Source organism: Coturnix japonica, chromosome 1 (genome assembly GCF_001577835.2).
Source record: "Coturnix japonica isolate 7356 chromosome 1, Coturnix japonica 2.1, whole genome shotgun sequence".
NCBI classification, from domain to species: Eukaryota; Metazoa; Chordata; class Aves; order Galliformes; family Phasianidae; genus Coturnix; species Coturnix japonica.
The window spans coordinates 169,600,711-169,620,643 of NC_029516.1; the positions used below are offsets into that span (position 1 = coordinate 169,600,711).

A 19,933-nucleotide genomic window follows, 5' to 3' on the forward strand; every position below is an offset into this window, starting at 1 on the left:
TATCTAGTCAATAACTTTTCAAATGTAATTAGATTTTTTTTTTCTTGTGAATATTACAACTATGTACATGTATCTTCCAAACAAAAACTTCCTATAAATGTCAGCAAAACTACAGAATTCATCTGCAATTCAAGAATTTTTAACTATGGAATCAGTAATAGAAATACAATCCTCAGAATTCGTGTTCAAAAAGAAACAGGGAGGGAGAAAGGCCCAAATAAAAAAAAAAATCCATGCTTAGTGATGAAACACAAACTTTACGTAAATGAATAAAATAGAAAACATTTGTAATTTTAGATGATTACAATCTGCCAATCACATTACACTACATGAAAACAGAGACAAGCCAACATTTTCCTACAGGATATTTTTCCTGATTTACGTGATAAATCTACTGCTTTCTTCATAAAGTGTTTTATTGATATAGGAAACTAACTAGGTATGAACAGCTATCCCAGTTTTTTTGTCCTTTCTTGTCTAATGATAATGAAATCAAAGCTATCTATATGTCTCTGTTTTCATGAACTTCTCTTTTATCTTAGTCTCATGGATAGCTCTGATCTATGTCTTCAATTCCTGTTCTTGTTCTATAAAGCTGTCTTTGCTTCACTGCTTATAATCACTTTTCCTTTGCATTAAAACCTCGTTAGTGCAGCAAAATGGGAAAAAGAAGGACATGAGAAGCGAGCAATCTCCATATAAAGATGAAAGGAGAAAACACAAGCTGAATACTCATCTTGTATTTGCGCACAAACAGTATCTTGATTACGATCATATAAGGAGTTCCTTTTATCATCCAAAGTCCCAATTCTAAAAAGGTTCAGATCAAATCTCCGTGAATCACAGCAGAGATCTTTTACCATGTTCCATAGCAGCAGGAATGTCATGAATTAAAAGACTGATTTTCTAACTCCTTTTGTTATTTAAGCTTATAAGCAATTCAGTGTCCTTACTTGCTGGTAAGAAGACCAAACATAGTTATTCCATGAAGATTCAAATAAGATACTACAAGTACACGATGCAGGTGAAATGGTGATATATGCAGTGCCATTTGTTAGTAGCACCACTTTTTTCATATTTAGACTCTCTGGCAACACCCGCACTGCTAAATTAGAGTGAGTTTTCAGCCAAGTCTCAATGCTTAAGGCTGTTTCTGTCTGGAGCCTGCTGGAAACAAATAGACCAGGAGCAAGCCAACAGTTGAGCAGGAGATTCATGGCTCCACTGCTGAAATTGGCTTGTTGGAACTCTTATTTAGCAGCACACAGGCAGACCCTCTCCTTTTGTCTATTAAAACTTGACAGCTTCTGGCCTGAAAAGGCTCATGAAAAAGCAGCCTAAATCATCAACTTCAATTTCTTTCAATTAGTGGCAACCTGTTCCTGGTGATATCCAAGAAACATTTAGATGTTGTTCTGAGGGACATGGTTTGGTGGGAAATATTGGTGGTAGGTGGAAGGTTGGACTGGATGATCTTGAAGGTCTATCCCAGCCTTGGTGATTCTGTGATTCTTTCTGCTTACAGTAATTTTCAGATCACTGATTTCAGATCAAACTGCAGGTAAAATGCACTGTAAAATTTGCTATGATGTTCTGTATGATTTTAGATACCTATGAAAAATTCCAAGCTGATTCTTAAGGACATGATTTAATGTAAAATATTGGTGGTATGTGGACAGCTGGACTAGGTGATCTTAGAGTCCTTTTCTAACCTTAACAATTCTTTGATTGTTTGTGGTTATCTCTTCTTTTCCTCCACAGCCAAAGAAATCAGAAGTATTTGAAAGTTGCCTTGAAATTATTATTTCCCCTTCTTTCAGAACTTCAAGTTTGACAATAGATATCCTTAATCTTGACTAAATTTTGCCATTTCTATAATGCTGAAATATGAAGTAGTCATCTGTCTCTCTTTGTACTCATTGGAGAGGAACAGAAATTGTTCCTGTGATTCTGTGATTCAGAAACTTCTAGCTCTTAAGTCATTTCATCCTACATTAGACATCTCAGATAGGTTATTTGAACTGTGACCCTGAAGTTTCCTTTCACTGAGTACTGAGTATTAAACTGAGGCATGAAGTTTGGTGAGCACATGCCTTACATAAATTTTCTTTGAAATTCTCCTAACTCTAGACTGATAAAAAGTCCTACATAATGGATACAATATTTCTTTTACAATTATTACACTAGTGAAAGGCCTGAAGTCTGGTTTAAGAGATTTTCCAGTTACTGCTGGGGGTTTATCTGCACATGTAATTGGGAACATATAAACAGATTAAGTCTAAAAACTTAGGATGTCATCTTGGAACATGATTTCCCTCTTGATTTCCCTCTCTGATTTGGGAAGCTGGGGTTCTCTCTTATGGAAAATCAGTGCTCAATAGCACCTGTGATGGTAAGATGCCCAAAGGAGGGCAACAACATCTCAGAGGACTGGCAGAAATGGATAAGGAGAGCACAAGTTGAATACATGTGATGATGCAACCAATCATACTCCTTCTGAAAGGCAGAGAGTCTGGAGTCAAAATATATCTTATACAGAAACATGCAAAAGATGATGCTGGTCCAGACAAAATAGACAACATAAATGAAAACTTTAGGTAACTTTTGAAGGACTTTGATGACCTATTTTTCAGTAACAGCATCACCAGCACATGCTTATGATGAGAGAAAAATTATCAGCCTCCTGACCTTAAATATGTTCAGGATCTAGAGGGAGTTTTCAGCCCCTTTAAAACAAGTTATCATTACTCAGTTAATTCCAATGTTCAAAATAACTGCTTGGAAATGCAAGGCAACAGTTGCTTTACATTTACAGCTGCATCTGTTACATTTGAGGATTCTTCACAGCTTTTGTTAAGAACATTTATTTAAGAAAGAGATGTAATGTGTGGTAACTATAGAATCATAGAATCACAAGGTTGGAAAGGACCTACAAGATCATCTAGTCCAACCATCCTCCTATTACCATAGCTACCACAAGCCACTAAACCAGATCTCCTAGCTTCTCATCCAGACACCTCTTGAACACTGTGAGGGACAGCGACTCCACCACCTCCCTGGGAAGCCATTCCAGTGCCTGACCACCCTCTGAGAGAAAAAGACTTTCCTTATGCTTAGTCTAAACCTCCTCTTGTACAACTTGCGACCATTTCCTCAGGACTTCTTGCCTGGGAGAAGAGGCCAAGCCCTTCCTCATCACAACCTCCTCTTCTCCAGACTAAGCAATTCCAGCTCCCTCAGCTGCTCCTCATAAGACTTGTACTCCAGACCCTTCACCAGATTTGTTGCCTTTCTCTGGACACATTCCAGGGCCTCAATGTCCTTTTTGTAGTGAGGGGCCCAAAAACTGTTGGCTTTCTAACCTGTCATTAGGTTGATGGGTTTTATTCCTGCATTTCAGTGACACTGTCATCCCAGGCACTGAGTTAGTATGGAGTTCTGGTGAGGGGTTTGACGGTCATCATCGCATTATCCTGGCAAAAGTCATTCATTACATAAGCCAGATCTTTTCAAGAAAAAATTGCATTGAATAAAAATAACAATATCTGTAGACTCCTGTTACAAACAAAACCCATTTAAATTATATTTCATTGGACATTGTTTTTCAGTTGTCTTAAAAAAAAAGGCTGCTGCTTCCACTTTTATTATCATATTCATAGGAAGATAACTACTGTGCTACTGATTTTCATTCACCATATAATTTTGATTCTTCTGCTTGAACCGTTTCATCAGTTGCCTGATTGTCAAAACCTCCATATAATGCACATTGCCAATATCTGATTTACAAGTATCCTAGGATACGTGTCCTTTAACAATTTCCACTATGTGGTATAATTAAGATAGTATGTTTTACATTTAGGAAATACCAAGGCCGTTTTGGTATTTTAATAAGTACAAGATTTAAACAGCCCTGCATTATTTCTTTTATAACAGCAAGATGAAAGAGTAATCTTTCTTCACTCTTGGTCATCTCCAGATGTAAGTTATTTTCTTCAGTAGTTGAAAAAACTCCCTCACTGTTCTCAAGAAACCTGCTGTCCTTTTGATATTGTTTTCCAAGTGCATTCAGTTTCCTTTCTCACTTCATATAAGCATACTGGAAAGAGTATCCTCTGTTCCCCGATTTCAAATATGATTATTTTATCTTTTTGATCTGTCCTAAAGAGACTTCCAGAATTCTTTTCATGCCATTTTCATTTATCTGAGTGAGTGCATTTTATGTGCTTTTTATAAAAGATAGCTTGCATCTATTATTAATCACAGTGCATAACAAGCCCACTTCCTTCTTTTCCACCTTATTTCTTCCAGGAAATAGGGCAATATGTTAAGCTTGCTGAACAGAAATCTAACGTAACATAAAACTTTTTTATCATCAAACAACTGTTCTGGCATGAAGAATCATGAATGAAAGACTTCATGATTTTGTAACAACTTTATACTTTGTCAGGAAAAGATCATACAGTATAAGTGCAACTAATATGTGGATTCTTCCACAGTAGACACAGTAGACTTGTGTAGACACACAAGTAGGTGTGTCTACAGAGCACTTGGCCATCACTCATTGTTCATCTTGTAGAGAAGATACCACTGTTGGAGCAGGACTCCAAGAAGAAAAATCCAGCTTCTAATCAATACCAGTAGAGATTTACAGCATAGTTATGATCTACTTACATCTTGCTCAAAAGGTGTTTTTTTGTTTGTTTTTTTGTTTGTTTGTTTTTGCTTATTCTTTTCCTTTCCAAGTCCTTCTTACTCTCTCATTGTTACCCTCAGTTTTCTTGTTTTAATTCTCTTGCAGAAAACACCCATTCATTGAGTAACCATTACCATTTTTCTCTATTTGATTTCAAAATTCCTGATTTAATCTTACTTTTTGTTCAGAATAAAATTATGTTTAATTTACATCCTACATATGCCCATCCCCTAGACCCTGAGCAGCTTCTCTTTTCTGCAGATTTAGTCTCCACTGCCATCTCTGCCATCTCTGACTTATATCTTTTACTTCTTTCTAACTTTCTATTACATTCAAATCTTTTTTTGTTCCTTCACACACAGATGTATGCATATATATACAGAATTGAAAATATTTTATCTAGTTCAACTTCAACAAAAGCATCATTTGTGATTAGCTTTCCTCCTTAACTGTTCCACCTACAATTTTAATATAGTCTTCTCTCCTTACTGCAATACCTTTATTGTGTTAATATGCTTCACCTGCTTATCCTTAATTTCAAATCATGGCCCAAGCAAAGGACTCTCTATTAGTTGTCTCTTTTTGTCTTGGTATTTTCACTCATCACAATCCTTTCCCCTGTTCAGCATCAGTGTTGGTGTTTTATGACCATATATACCTCAAAAGAGATGTGTCTATATATATTTAAATCTAAGCACTCAGCATGCCCAGTACTGACCCATCACAGAATTCCCAGTTCCATATATAATCCATGAGGCAGATTAAAGCAGAGGTCATAATTTCAAAAGGGGATTATAATAGATGGAAAAGAAAAATTTTCTGTGTATAAATTCTGTTTAGGCTAGTTCTTCCAAATTATTCCAAATCAGTATCAACAAAAGAAGAGCTATGCAAATGAGAGCTTTAACACATACAAACTTTTCTCTTTAACTAGAAGAAATTCATATTCTTTCATATTAGCTATTTAGCTCAGGTTAAGCTGTCACCTAGGGCATTATTGGTTTATTTGTTTGGTTTTTTCAGGCACATGGGAGAGGACTCGACAGAGAGTGATTTATTTTGTGTACTTTCTTAAGCTCATGGACTTGCCACTTGAGGAACCTGTGTGTGCTTAACTGATTGTAGAGAGCTATTTCAGACTTTGAGAATTTGTATCCTGAAAAAATACATCCTTTCTTGTGCAGCTCAGGTCATTCCCTATACAGCTTTAGAAATTTGCAGTCAGTGTGCTTTCTTTTTATTTTCTTCTGTGCTTCTGACGCTCTAACATCTGACTAATCATAAACTCTCAGTTTGTCAGGATTCTATATATCTAGTCCTTCTCAGTTTTAGAGGAAAATCCATCAAACTTTTCAACCGACTGAACAGTACATACATTTCTGGAAGTCATTTTCTTGTATAATATTTTATTCTATGTGCAAGATACATAAAAATGGAAAACTGCTGTTGCTTGATAGATAATATTTCATCAAATAAGACTGTGAAGAACGTGTAACTTGTGACATAGAAGGCTATTTTCCTATGTTCAGTACTGTAATTTACATAATTTTATTTAAACTGTTGGTAACTATGATTGAAGTGAATAAAAGGCAGAAATTACTACATAAACTGTGAGATATTTGATTCATTTAAACACTTAAGATAAAATGTTAGAATGATATCAAAGATGTATTAACTGGCAAAATTCTAGGCAAGAGATAGATGGAAACCATTTGTTTCATTTATTGATTACCATTCAGTTTTGTATAACAACTATATGCTGAAATACATTATATGTATATACAGACACACCCATTTTCTAAATAAATACATGTATAAACAACATCTAACCAGCATCACCTAATCTCCTGCACTTTATTATTTGATTGCATACTCTGATTCAGACCGTTGTGCCTAAAACAGCCTCCCAACACATTTACTTACTTTTAAGAACTTTTAAGGGTTAATACTCCCTTCCCCGTAGTCTCTTATTGCCTCTGAGCATACCACTGTCAATGAATTCTCTTGGATCATTTTCTCCTTGATCATTAAGTCTGGAATAAGTACAGAAGGCTTTACTGTACTCTCAGTAACTGGTGCAATCCCACTGGTGTCATTGGCTTGTACCAGTGTGACTGATCTTACAATTATTCATCTGTGAATGTAATTACAACTGCAGGAGGGTGCAGACTTGACAAGGTAATTTTGAACTAATAATAACAATACATAATAAGGAAAATACAAATAATACCTCTGCACATTTATTAACAAAAAGTTATGAATTTCACAGAACAGAATTTTAGTTGCTTTACAAGAAATTTTCTAACAGTGGAAAGAACCACTGTTTCTACAAAAATCTTGGAATACTCTCTAATGTGTGTATGGGCAGGAAGCCACAGTCTCTTTGTGCTCTACAATGAAAAGCATAGCAGAACAGCTCCCTCATGCCCAATTAATTCTGCTGCAGAAAAAAAAAGCCAAAGACAATCTGAACAGCTGAGCCAAATTCAAAGTGTTTTTTTGATACTTCTCACAAGCTCAGAGAATGAAAACTGGTGCAACTTCTTGTTCACAGGGATTAACCATGAACACATTAGAAGCAGCTAATACAGCACAACTTATCACCATCTAACTAAAGACCAACTTGTCCTATTAATGAAATCAGTCTTCTTATTAACTCCCAAGAACAGCTCCTGGAGTTTAGTTTGAAAGAAAGAAAGAAAGAAAGACAACTTTCTAAGATAATATATATGGGTACAAGGTTCCATAAAATAGAACATATTTGTGTCTGCCTACATGAAAATCAAATGCCTGGAGAAAAAAATAGAGGCAATTTTCTGATTTATTTTACACAAAGTCCCTTCAAAGTAATATCCATTGTCTGTGAAAGAAATAAAATCATATTGAAAGCACCAGCTGCAAATTACGTTTGTTATCCTCTAGGGGAATAACAAGAGGTCATATGAACAGTTGGAGACTTTTACAGTTTATGGAGTAAGAAAGAATACAATACAATTAATACAACAGCAATCCGCTTCTACTAAAGAGAAAAATGACTATGAAATCAAGGTGATTAATCAAACTTGTACTCTGCACATTATTTGAAAAATTACTCTAGCTCAATAATTTCAAGACAAACGCAGTATGTTATCCTCAGTTTTCCATCACCGTTGCAAAGTTCAAGTCCTGATTTTGGACCTTGTACAAGGTTATTATTATTATTTTTATGACCACATTATTACCCAGTTAAATTGGTAAAGAATGAAACCACACTTGCCAAAATCCAGTAAAGTGGTTTTCTGCCTAGCTAATGTAAAACATTGTCTCTTCAGTACAAATAGTATAAAACTAAAAAGAATTGAAAGTTATAAGCCACAGTTACCTTCATGAAGAACAATTTACATACACATATCACTAGGCAGGTGATTTAGTATGTTAATGTAAGTGGAAAACAAAACAAACAAAAAAACAATTGCATTGAGTTGTCATTTCTCATTATTATTGTTCTCCACAATGTGGACATTTATCTCATGAATGTGTCTCTGCTTTCTATGACCCTCAAACTAAGTACGTCAACCTTCTACAGAAAATTATGGAAGTTTGAATTTTTATGATCGGGAAAACAAGTATCAAGAGTGATATATTTGGGTTTGCAGCAATATTCAGAATGCTAGGTCATGTAAACACTGATTAAAAGTATAATTTACCACTGAGGCTGATTCATCCATTCACTGCATTAAAAGTGGCATGCCATTTTATTATGTAAAATGCGAATTAGACATGAGTCACATTCCAAAATAGTCTATACACTGTACAACAGTGCAGACCTTGCTTCAGAATTTTTCCCCAAACTATCCTGAAGGTGTGTTAGTTTTACAGCCCAGATCAGCTGAACAATGGCTAGCAATTTTAGTTGTTAATTTTTCACTTTTGTGAAAAATGATATGGTGTTCACTCAGATTTAGTTAGATCACTCTTAGGGCATTCCAAAATTCTTATTAAAAATTAACATTATCAATGTCAAAGACTTCATATAAAAACTGCAGTGGATAAAGTTAAAAGCAATACAAACAAGAATATAAGGGAAGGTAACTTTTCCAAACCAATACAACCACAAACACTACAGTACATTCTGCCTGGATAACAGCAAACTGGCCTTGGCTGAACTTCAAGAGGCACTTTGCAAAGTAGAGCATCAATCAGTTCCAGATAAAAACAATAAATATTGTTGAAATTCAGAAGTTTCTTTGTACAAATAAGTTACATATGTACCTTTGGACTGAAGGGTTGTGGAAATGAAGCCCTTCAATTTCCAATAAAATAAGAAAGTAATATTTTTATTTTCCATTTTTCATTAAAAATATATTTCTATTCAGTATTGAGCAGTTTCTTCTTTGCTTCTTAGGTTATCCAAGGTCAAAGAAATACTTCTGTGTTTGAAATCAGCACTTAAAATTTCTCCTCTCTCATGTCTGAAAGCCTTTGTGAAATGAAATCTTAGGGAATGGGAAAACTCTTCTTTTGTAAAATTAAAACTACTCAGATAATGATATCAATACAGAGTTTTTTTATGTTTGAAAACAGCTTTCATTTAAGGCCTACACCCTTCTGTAGAGTGAAGTCAATCGGTAAACATCATGTCTGAAACCACTGACATTAAGTTTATAAATAATCATTTATATGTTCTCTTCAAGCTACATTTTGCAATTCAGCTCAGAAATCTGATATCAAGACACAGTAATTCACAATTAAATTAATGCAACACAAGAAAAGATCCTCGTGTACTTCTAGAGCTTGTACTTCATGGCTTAAGACCATGGATTATACTATAAAAGCATATTTGCAAGTGGTTGTTTTAACCACCGGATCCTTGCAAATCCACAGACCCAAACAGTTTTAGCTGACTGCTACAAAGTACAGTAATGTTAACTATGGGTCTATAGTGTAATATATCAAAAATGACACAAGAGCAGAAGCTAATTCAAGGTAGGAAGTGCAAGACAAAAACAAACTCCAAAAACATTTAACTGTTAGAGCAATGCAATTCTAGGCTGGCTGAAATCTTCAAGTGGTTCAAACAAGTCTGATAGACATGCTGTGCTCTGCAATCTTCAGAACATGCTGGTTTTCTGCACAAATTCTTTTGGATGAATTAAAAATGAAGTATAGCTGAGCATAGAGGAGAGGTATGTATAGACACAAGCGTATATGACTTCTCTCTGAAAAGGACTGATTAGAGCTGTGCCTTGCTGGCTTCCCTACAGTGAAGGCTGCAAGGATGAAAAGAACTGCCCAATGGGAATGGGCTCACAAAGAGTTATGAAACTTGTGCCTTGCTATTGGGGTTATTTCAAACCAGTTTCACTGTAGTCCACAAGACCCAATGTCTGTTAATGGCCGAAGGGTATTCAGAAACCCATCCTCTAGACTTCTTCCCCCCCCCCTTCCCCTTTCTGCCCAGAAAGTCTAATTCGTGAAGTGAACCAATTGCTCTCTTTTAGAGTTCAATAATACTCATTTCCTGTTAATGGTAAAGTTTAAATCAAACGCCTACAGAAGAAGTCTTTTGATTGAATCTCAAGGTGAGGGTTATTCACAGACTATTGAAATAGAAAGTAGTAGACTTCTGCAGAGAGAAACTGCAAAGAGGTAATTAGATATGTAATAAGGGGATGCTTTTACTCCATGGATTGACAGGATGCTAATATTCATATAGACCAACAGTTTTCTTCTAATTTTTCCCGATGTGATACATAGCATTCAAATATGCATAGTGCTTGTTTCTAAGGAATATAAAATAAATCCCCTATATATTGCAGTTATTTAATGATTTGCATTTACCCTTAGTTAAAAGCTGATGTTAAAAGCCAACAGTCTCTAATGATGTTTAACCATTTACAATTTCCTCCAGAATTTATTAAAGAAAATTAGTGAAAACAGGTATATATTTTCTCCATAATCATTTTGGCTCACTTTGTAAAGATATTCCATTCCAAAATGATATATTTTTCAAGAAAAGTTTCAAAATATTCTGTTTTTCAGATACGATGTTCATGAAACAGAAGCAAAATTAATCAGATGGATAAGATGAATAATTTTATGAATAAGACCCATTCATACTTTTGCTTTGGATTTTGGAATGCAATAATATATTTTTCTATTACTGATCATCTGTATTTTTAACTCCATTGTTTTGTGTTATGCAACATCATTTTCACTGAAAAATATTTTCAATCATGAATTAAGGCAATCTTGTCAGTACTACTATTCTAAAAGAAAAGTCTCTTATCCCACTACAGAACTGATGATATGAAGAACACAGCTGTGACCAGGCCAAACAACACTGCTGTTCTATAATTCAAGGGCAAAATCAGAGAAGCCAAACCATTGCATATTTGAAAAGTTGGCACAGAGCTTTGCCTCTACCTCATTTAGCTTTTTCACTGTAATCCACGTTAACTGACAGACTCGAAGATGAGTATAAACACAAACAAGCAAAACTCTTGTTTAACAATCTGGAAAACAGAGACCTTTGAGATAATAAGATGTGCAATCTAACTTCCAAAATTACTGCCAAACTAATTAGGAGGAAAAAACAAATTTATTCAGATGCTAAGTAAATGGGCAAATGTAAATATATATAAATACGTATATACTTACTTTTATATATTTAACACATTTTAAAACACTAATTATTTTAAAAGTCCCAATTTCAAGAGCTTTCTACCTTTGTAAAAACAGATCCTAGGCGTCCAGACAAGAATTTCCTTTTTCTCCTCTATTACTTCTTTCTTCAAGTGTTTGCTAATCAGTCATAGTTATACAGGATAATTCATATTCATTATGAATGTTAAATATTTTATGCTCATGCCCACCTTCCTTCAACTTACTTCTTTAGGTCCATGATGCACCTATTTTGTAATATCCAACAAAAACCTCTAGATTAGTGAATCGCAGAAATATTCATTGGCTGACAAAAAAGGGTGAAACCTTCTCCCAACCTCCCTATTTTGTCATCCTAACAGCCTCCACACTTTCCAGTACAGAAGCAACCAAAAGGAACTGAGCTCTGGGTGCCTCCACGCACAGATCCATCAAAACAGTGGTACCCATGGCCTTTATAAGCACACATAAAATAATGCAAAAACAAACAAACAAACAACCACCCTAATCAAAGGAAATCACTTCTCAGGAAATGAGTATAACCTCACAGAATTTAGCATAGGCAGCATAGTTAGAAAAGCAAACCAATAATAAAGTAATAATAATAAAAAAAATTTGGAAGAATAATGGAAGATGAATACAGGGAAATCACTGGTGCCAGAAGATCAATAAAGTGCATATGTATTAGCTTGAAGAGAGCTTATAAATATGAGGAAAATCAATGTTTGACATTAGTAGATAGTGTTCGGACAAGGAAGAATGGTTTTAAACTAAAGCAGGAGATTTAAGGGAGATATTTCAATGACGGGGAAATCTTGGTGAGATGCTGGCAAAGCCTGCCCAGAGAAGCTGTGGATGGCCCATCCCTGGAGATGATCAAGACCAGATTGGTTGAGGCCCTGGGCATCCTGATCTACTGCCTGATTTAGTGGCTGGTAACCCTGTCCACAGACAGGGTTGTAAACCAGGGGATCACTGAGGTCCTTTCCAACCCAAGATATTTTGTGATTATTGTCTTTGTGACAAGTAGAGGGAGGAAGGGACCAGAGACAGTATCTGAGAGAATTTAAGATTAACATGAAGTTAAGGTGGAAAGAAAATCAAATTTCATCATAAAAGAAATAGGAAGGCTCACATCAACTCCTGAAAATCATGCCAGTACTTTTCACTTAACCATACAGCATTTTGGAAATAAATAAATAAATAAAAATTATTCGGTGCAACAGAAAAACTGAGATGATTCATAGAGTATTAAATTAATGCTTCTCATTATACAATAGGATCTAAAATTTACAGCCAGAGAATTAAGAACAAACAAACTCCCACAAATGTTTAATTGTGCTTAAAATGCCACAGAATAATTTGTTTTGTACCACTGAAGCTTCCTATCAAATTTATTCCCATGTTCAAAGCTCGCCAAGCCAAGGTTTTCAAGTCACTGAACCTAGAAACAGACCTAATTAACTGTTTCTTCTGTTCTAAATCATAAATAAGTAACATACAATTTATCAAAATAAGGCCTTTTTCTTCAGTCGTGTTAAAGACAGGCATATTGAAGGAAAACAGTCCCTCATAGGATGATTTTTTCAGCTATTGAGTTGAAAGGTTTTAATAATATCAACAGAATCAAAAGGTTTAATTACATGAAGACATTAATGAGACAAATCACGCCATATACCAGTTATATGCCAACAGCAAAACTGAAATTTATTTTTAGTGGACCACTGGAAATGTTACATTTGAAAATGCATTGTGAATACTAAGCATTTCAGTTACACCCTTTTCTCACTGATAACACTCAGGAATTCTTGGAGAATATCAGTGTGTTCACTGAAGTGGAAAAGGACCGGACATGCATGGCAAAAAAGGAAATGGGGAAAGTTTTTTGAGCTGCTGAGTCCAGAGCTAAGAGGAATCATGAGTAATCTCCATTTGGTATATAAAAAACTGAAACTTGCCTTACCTTACTAAGTGATCTACCAGGTTATCAGCTGTGGCTAATAATGGTAAAGTAAAATAGACCAATCTATTTAACAAAATTTGAAAATTCACGCTTATTCCAGTGTTTCATGTTTACTTTGTTAAGTACATTGGAAACAACAGTTACTATAGAAAAAAAACAGCAAACAAAACAGATCTGACAAAGGGAAAACTATATGTAGTTTCGATAAAACTTTTGAAATAGGCTGAAGAAAACAGCTCATTTTTTGGCAAAAAAAAAAAAAAAAGAAAAAAAAAAGTAGGTAGTGTTAGAGAAGTTTCATGAAAAGCATCTTAATTAAGCTCTCAGTCAGCAATCAAAAACTAGTATGCCAACACTTCCATAGTATGCAATACTTGCACATCTTAAAATCACAGGTTATTGTGGGTTAGAAGGGATGTTAAAGACACATTCATTCCACCTCTCTGCCATGGGTGAGACACCTCCCACTAGATCAGGCTGCCCACAGATGCATCCAACCTGGCCTTCATTTTTGACACACTTTTAAATTTTGTTAAACAAGTTGCTTAGAATTACTCAGATTTGTGGAATATGTATTGCACAGAGAGAATTAGAGGTCAATCAATCAAGAGTAAAGAAAGACAGGATATGAGAAAAAGAATGTGGACATAGGAAGTGTGGTGGAAGTCTTCAGAGCTAAAAATTTCTGTGTTTTCATCCAACAAGAGGCTTGCTAGACTCCAAGCACACTCTGAGGCATGACAACAGGAGCTGAATATCACAACTCTAAAATGATTCCAACCCCCAGGGAGTGTTGGACAGTTCTATTATGAGAGAGGACTGACAACCATTGTCTGCTTATGGATGCAGCGAGCACTGGAGATGTTGTAATTACACTTAGTTTCTCTAATCTGTAAAATAATTTGCTCCCTAGGATTGCTAAAGGAGAGATCTCATGATAATTAAAAAAGAATGATAACTTTCTGATACTTTATTAACCAGATAACTAATCCACTCAGACTAGTTACATATTCACAAGAGATGTTCTTGGTCATTCACAGTTTTCTTCCAGGTACATCTGTAAGTCCTGACAGTGCTAAAAGGCACGTGCTCAACTCCTATTCAAATTTCAAATTAATAATTAAGTTCATCTTTCTCTTATCTCCCTATCTGACCTGTATGGAAACAAAAATGAAACCAATAAAAACAACAACAACAACAAAAACCACAAACCAATCCCAAATGCATTTTGCAGTGTTTCTGCCAAATGCTATTTCCTGCAAGATAAATGATATAACCATAGCTGGATTATTATACACTGAGCTCAAGAAGTTTTGGATTTTCCTCTGCATTCTGAAATATCTAAGAAAGAGACAAACCTCAGTAACACCTACATGGTCCTATAGGCTATTTTGTGTCTAACCAGGATGGAGTTTTCTTTAGAGCAGTCCATATGACGGTATGACTCCGACAAGATGCCAGTGTTTTTGGTATTGCTGGACAGAGCTTGCACATCATCAAAGATTTCCCTTTTTCTCACTCTTCAATTTCTATCTTGCAGTGATTAAAATGGGGTAGAAAAAGTGCCAGGAGGGGAAACACAGCCAAGACAGTTGACTCAAACTGACCAAAATAATATCCTAAACTATATGACATTACACTCAACAATAAATGCTCAGTGAAAGGAGTAGGACAGGGAGGAATGTTTGTGGTTATGGCATTCATTTCCCATGTATCTGGGAGTCCCAAACCACTTTCCCAAATACGAGGCTGGGGGAAGAGGTCATTTGTCTATATGTTTGTCAGTCTTTCTCATTCTGAAGAATGTTCAAGCATTCAAATCCTAATGAGAATGAATTGCTTACTCATAAAGCAAAACCCACACGTCCTCACTTGTAGCCTCAGCAAACAGGCTTCACCTTGGCATTTATTATTGTCTAGTTCCTCTTTAGTAGTGCTGTTGTGTTCCATTCCTAAGGGACATAATTCTTCCATACAAGAAGGTAACCAACTCAGAATTGTCTATTTTTAACCACAAGCACCTTGCTTTTATTTATCTAGATCACATCATGTGTTGGAGACTGAAACAATGCACAGGCACTTTCCAGTCTGCTGTCAATATTTCTCTTGGATGTGTTTTGTCATTTTATTGGACTTCTGTGTGTGTACGTGCTTTTTTGGTGTTAGGGTTTTTTGTTTGTTTTTTTTTTGTTGTTGTTGTTGTTTTGTTTTTTTTTTAAGAAAAAGGGATGCTAGTATAAAAGCAATATAAAACTGCATAAGTACTGATAAACTCTGTTGAGGGAATAAATCATACTGATTGAACATCTTGTCACTAGTGTAATTGCATCTGTATTTAGGAATTCTAACGCTGTAACTGTGGACTGTTCTGGGCACAGCTCCAGACCTGGAAATGAGAACTGAGGCTCACAGTGTGCCTCTTGATGGACCATAGAGAACAGTAAGTCTAAAGCGTCTCATTAAACTGAAGTAAAGACAGACCTATTGGAAATGAGACCACAACAGATGGTTCTGATGTTAGGAAGGAAAACTGAATCTAGGAAGCTGTTTAAGAAAGTTTAATACAAACGAAGAAAAGAAATTATATTTCACTCTTCCACTCTTCCCAATGGTTGATATTACCAACAAGGAATTTGGTGCTCTTTCATTTTACAGTATTGTTATTCTTCTAATTTGCTCTTGGCTATGATCTCTGTATGTGTTCTGCACAATAATTTCTAAGTTTCATAAATTGTCAGAAACAAAAAAAAGCTCACAAGGATACCTCCTGTTAAACTTCCTCATCAGTAGCCTTCTACAAGACAGAAACCAGCAAAATAATCTCATATGTGGGTAAATAATTAAGTTTATGCACTGAAAATTTAAGAAACAGATATGGACACTTGACAGCTGGGAGATATTAATTAGGAGCTTTGGAATGATCACTAAAGGTATACAAGAAGAATAATCATACATTGGCTGGCTAGCTTCATACTACTTGTTCTTCTTGTATTCAGCCTTCTTATTACATATTCATTTTGTTATGTATCAGTATGTACTTAACCATCAATTGTGGTTGCTTTTGAAGTTGAAAATGGAAGTGTTATCAAATAAATGTAAAAAAATATATACATTATTTTTAGTAGTACTTTTTACTTTAGTAAAAGCATGCATTTATTTTAGGGCAAAATTACTTTCTTTCTTTCTTTCTTTCTTTCTTTCTTTCTTTCTTTCTTTCTTTCTTTCTTTCTTTCTTTCTTTCTTTCTTTCTTTCTTTCTTTTTTTCCCTTTTTTTTTCTTTCCTTTTTTTTTTCCTTTTTTTTTCCCTTTTTTTTCTTTCCCTTTTTTTTCCTTTTTTTTTCCTTTTTTTTTTTTTTTTTTTTCCCTAGAAGCCATTGAATGAAAAGACATTAATAAGTAAACATGGAGCCATCTTGCTTCTGCTGTTGCCATGTACAGCTATCAATTACAAAAGAAATACAGACAGGAATGGGAAGAGCAGTTTGCACCCTTTTAATATTGTACTGTGAATCCATAATCTCCAGAATCTTAATATGAATGTATGATGCTCTACCAAGTAAATAGTCCTGATTCATTTTACTAGCAAGGAGGAAAAAATGAAATCACCCCTTTTCTGCAAAGAAAGGTTGGTTTTAGTAAATTACAGTTTTTGTCTTGAAGTTAGAATTTCGAATTATGTGTATGTAATTGTGCTCTAAATCACCTGACTTTTTTATTACTGATTTCTTCTTCTAGAAACAAATTAGCAATGCACCTGTAAAAGAAAATTAATTGTAGGATGTTTATAATTTCCACCCAATGCTAAGCAAAATTTATGCAGGAAAGTAATTTAAAAAATGTACACACTATACAAAATTAATACTTACATAAGGGATTGTGTCCAAGGTGTCTGTGTTGACAATTATAGGGGCAGGGCTTGCCTGAAAGAAAAAAAAAAAAAAAAAAGAAAAATTGTAAAACTCTGAAAATTCTTAATATTGAAATGCCCACAGTGTCATACTAAATTAAAAGCATAAGAACTTATCTTCTCATTGATCTCACATCATATAACAGCACATAACTTTGGGTACCATTCAATCAGTTAAGGATGAAATAACTAGATTCTCAATCTACTAATCACAGATCACTCTCTTTTCAAGTTCAATAGGCTTTGAATCAAAAACAGAATGTATAGTAAATAGTCATTCACTTTCTGTAGGAAACATGATGTATTCAACTTATGATTTAATCAGACGTGGAGGTGAGGCTTTTATTACACTTACCTCACATGCCCACTTTTTATGCTCAAGCAAAACCACAATAATCAGTTAATTCTGCACTGTAAAACATTTAAGCTATTACTTATTTGTATTATATAACTATGTAATTTTCATATATATATGCATATATATAATGAGATTTTTTAATCGAAGCTATATATCTTGCAAACTTCATGTGCACTCAGTGGATGCTGAGCTGCAAATATAGACCTGGTTCTAAAAGTTTTGTGGAGCTGTAAAGCTGTCCAACCTGATCCTTAGCTCACTGATGCAACCCATATCAGTGCTGCTTTACATCCACCTGAAATGCCCTAATCTCATCCCTTTCCCGTACTGTGGTTTGGTGGTGGCCTAGCTCTGATCTGACGCAGCCACATAACCCTTGCTCAGATACTGTGGATTAGAGAGCTGTAAGTAAATTAGTATGTATTAGTTTTATAAGTATTTATCTATCTATTTTGTATTTTAGTTGATGAATAACTGCAAGTACTTTAAAACTGCACAGAATACAGAATCTCTTTCTGTATGGCAGGGATGAGTACAGCACTACTGAAAACACTGATCATATTTCTATCGTCAAATATTCATGGCAGGAATTCAAAACCTAAGCAACATAACCCCAATTAAGAATGTCTCATTAATTAGTGCAGTGATTCAAATGCTTTGAGAGTATCACAGGTTCTTTCCAATTTTTTATGTAGTTATTGTAACATAACTCTGTGTTCAAAGAAATTGTACATTATTGCTCAACATCTACTGATGATTAATTAATGTCATTATTTCTATACAGCTGTGTAACAAAAACTGAAAATGAAATAGATAAAGTCTTTATATATCATGCCATTTATCAGCTATCACCATAACATGTAATTCAGTGTCATATAATCATAGAATCCTAGTATGGTTTGGCTTGGAAGGGAGCCTTAAGATCATGTAGTTCCAACCCCCTGCTCATGGCAGGGACACCTCACTCTAGACCAGGTTTCTCACAGCCTCATCCAGCCTGACCGTGAATGCTTCCATGGAGGGGGCATCCTCCTATATAAATACTTAGTATCTGAAAAAGATGTTTTATACACAAACACATTTATTCTCATTGTGCCCCATAACACAGGACACAATGAAATAAATAAAAGTTGAAGGTCATTTGGTTATACTATTTGTATCTTTAGGCATATGTAAAGATTTATAACACTGTTATCACTGAAGGTTAAACAAAAGATTACTTTATTGTCATTTCACCTTATATGATTATTGAGCTTAATATAAGAATGATATCTTTCCAAAAGGAAAAAGAGATTATTTTTAATAATATTCTACTGTCTTTACCAAATCTTTTATTTCATTGATTTGATCTTCTTGTTATATACAGTTAAAACCTCTAGTAACATACATAAACAAAGTTTGCAACCTGTACACTGCTTTAAAAAACAGTCCATATTGAAATAGCAAACATCTTTCAGAAATCATTTACCAAATGACTCCCATATCATAACTGACTGCATCTGAACTAGTTTAGGAACAAAGCCTTATATCTGTACCATATTTGTTCTCCCAGGAAACAAACAGGACCCAAGGAAATGGTCGCAAGTTGTACCAGAGGAGGTTAAGATTAGGCATAAGGAAAAACTTTTTCTCTCAGAATGTGGTGAGACACTGGAATGTCTGTCCAGGAAAGTGGTGGAGTCGCCGTCATCTGGCAGTGTTTAAGAGGCATCTGGAGGAGGAACTACCAGATCTGATTTAGTGGTTGTGGTAGCAATGGTAAAGGTAGGATGGTTGGACTAGATGATCTTGTAGGTCCTCTCCAGCCTTGTGATTCTATAATTCTATGGTTCTATGATTATCCTAAAATCAAAATAAAAAGACTTCTGAATCAGAAAATAGCTGTTGTAGGAACAGACTCTTAAAAAAAAATATTTAAAGCACTTGGAATTTCATTTGGAAATTCATCTACTGCTTTATTTTCACTCACAAACCCTAGCAGAACCTGAGCATTCTTCACAATGCTCAGCTCCTTTCAAGACTTTTATAGCCTTGCAAGGCCATCCTCCATACAGCACTATTTGGCATGCTGAGGAATCATAAAATCAAAGAACAGCAGTCATTGGAAGGGATCTTAAGTATCATCTAGTTTCTAACCCACTGTCATGGTGTGCTTGACACCCACCAGTTCAGGCTGCCCAGCCCCCATCCAACCTGGCCTTGAGCACCTCCAGGGATGGGGCATACACAGCTTCCATGAGCAGCTTGTACCAGGGCCTCACCATGCTCTGAGTCAAGAATTTCCTCCCAGTTATTAATCAAGAAGTATTTGTACTAGCATCAACTCAGTCAGCTCATCACAAGTAAATGATCACCAGCTGAACTTTGACA

At 35.1% G+C, this 19,933-nt stretch overlaps 1 protein-coding gene across 26 annotated transcripts in view; it reads right to left on the reverse strand.

The window, feature by feature from the left end:
- The window catches only part of DLG2 (discs large MAGUK scaffold protein 2), a 964,547-nt gene that overhangs the window by 361,743 nt on the left and 582,871 nt on the right, over positions 1-19,933 (reverse strand). For all 26 annotated transcript variants that reach the window (XM_032442247.1, XM_032442245.1, XM_032442250.1 and 23 more), the window contains one exon: positions 17,165-17,218. In XM_032442247.1, coding sequence (XP_032298138.1) covers positions 17,165-17,218 — 54 coding nt within the window. The remainder of the gene's footprint in view (positions 1-17,164; positions 17,219-19,933) is intronic.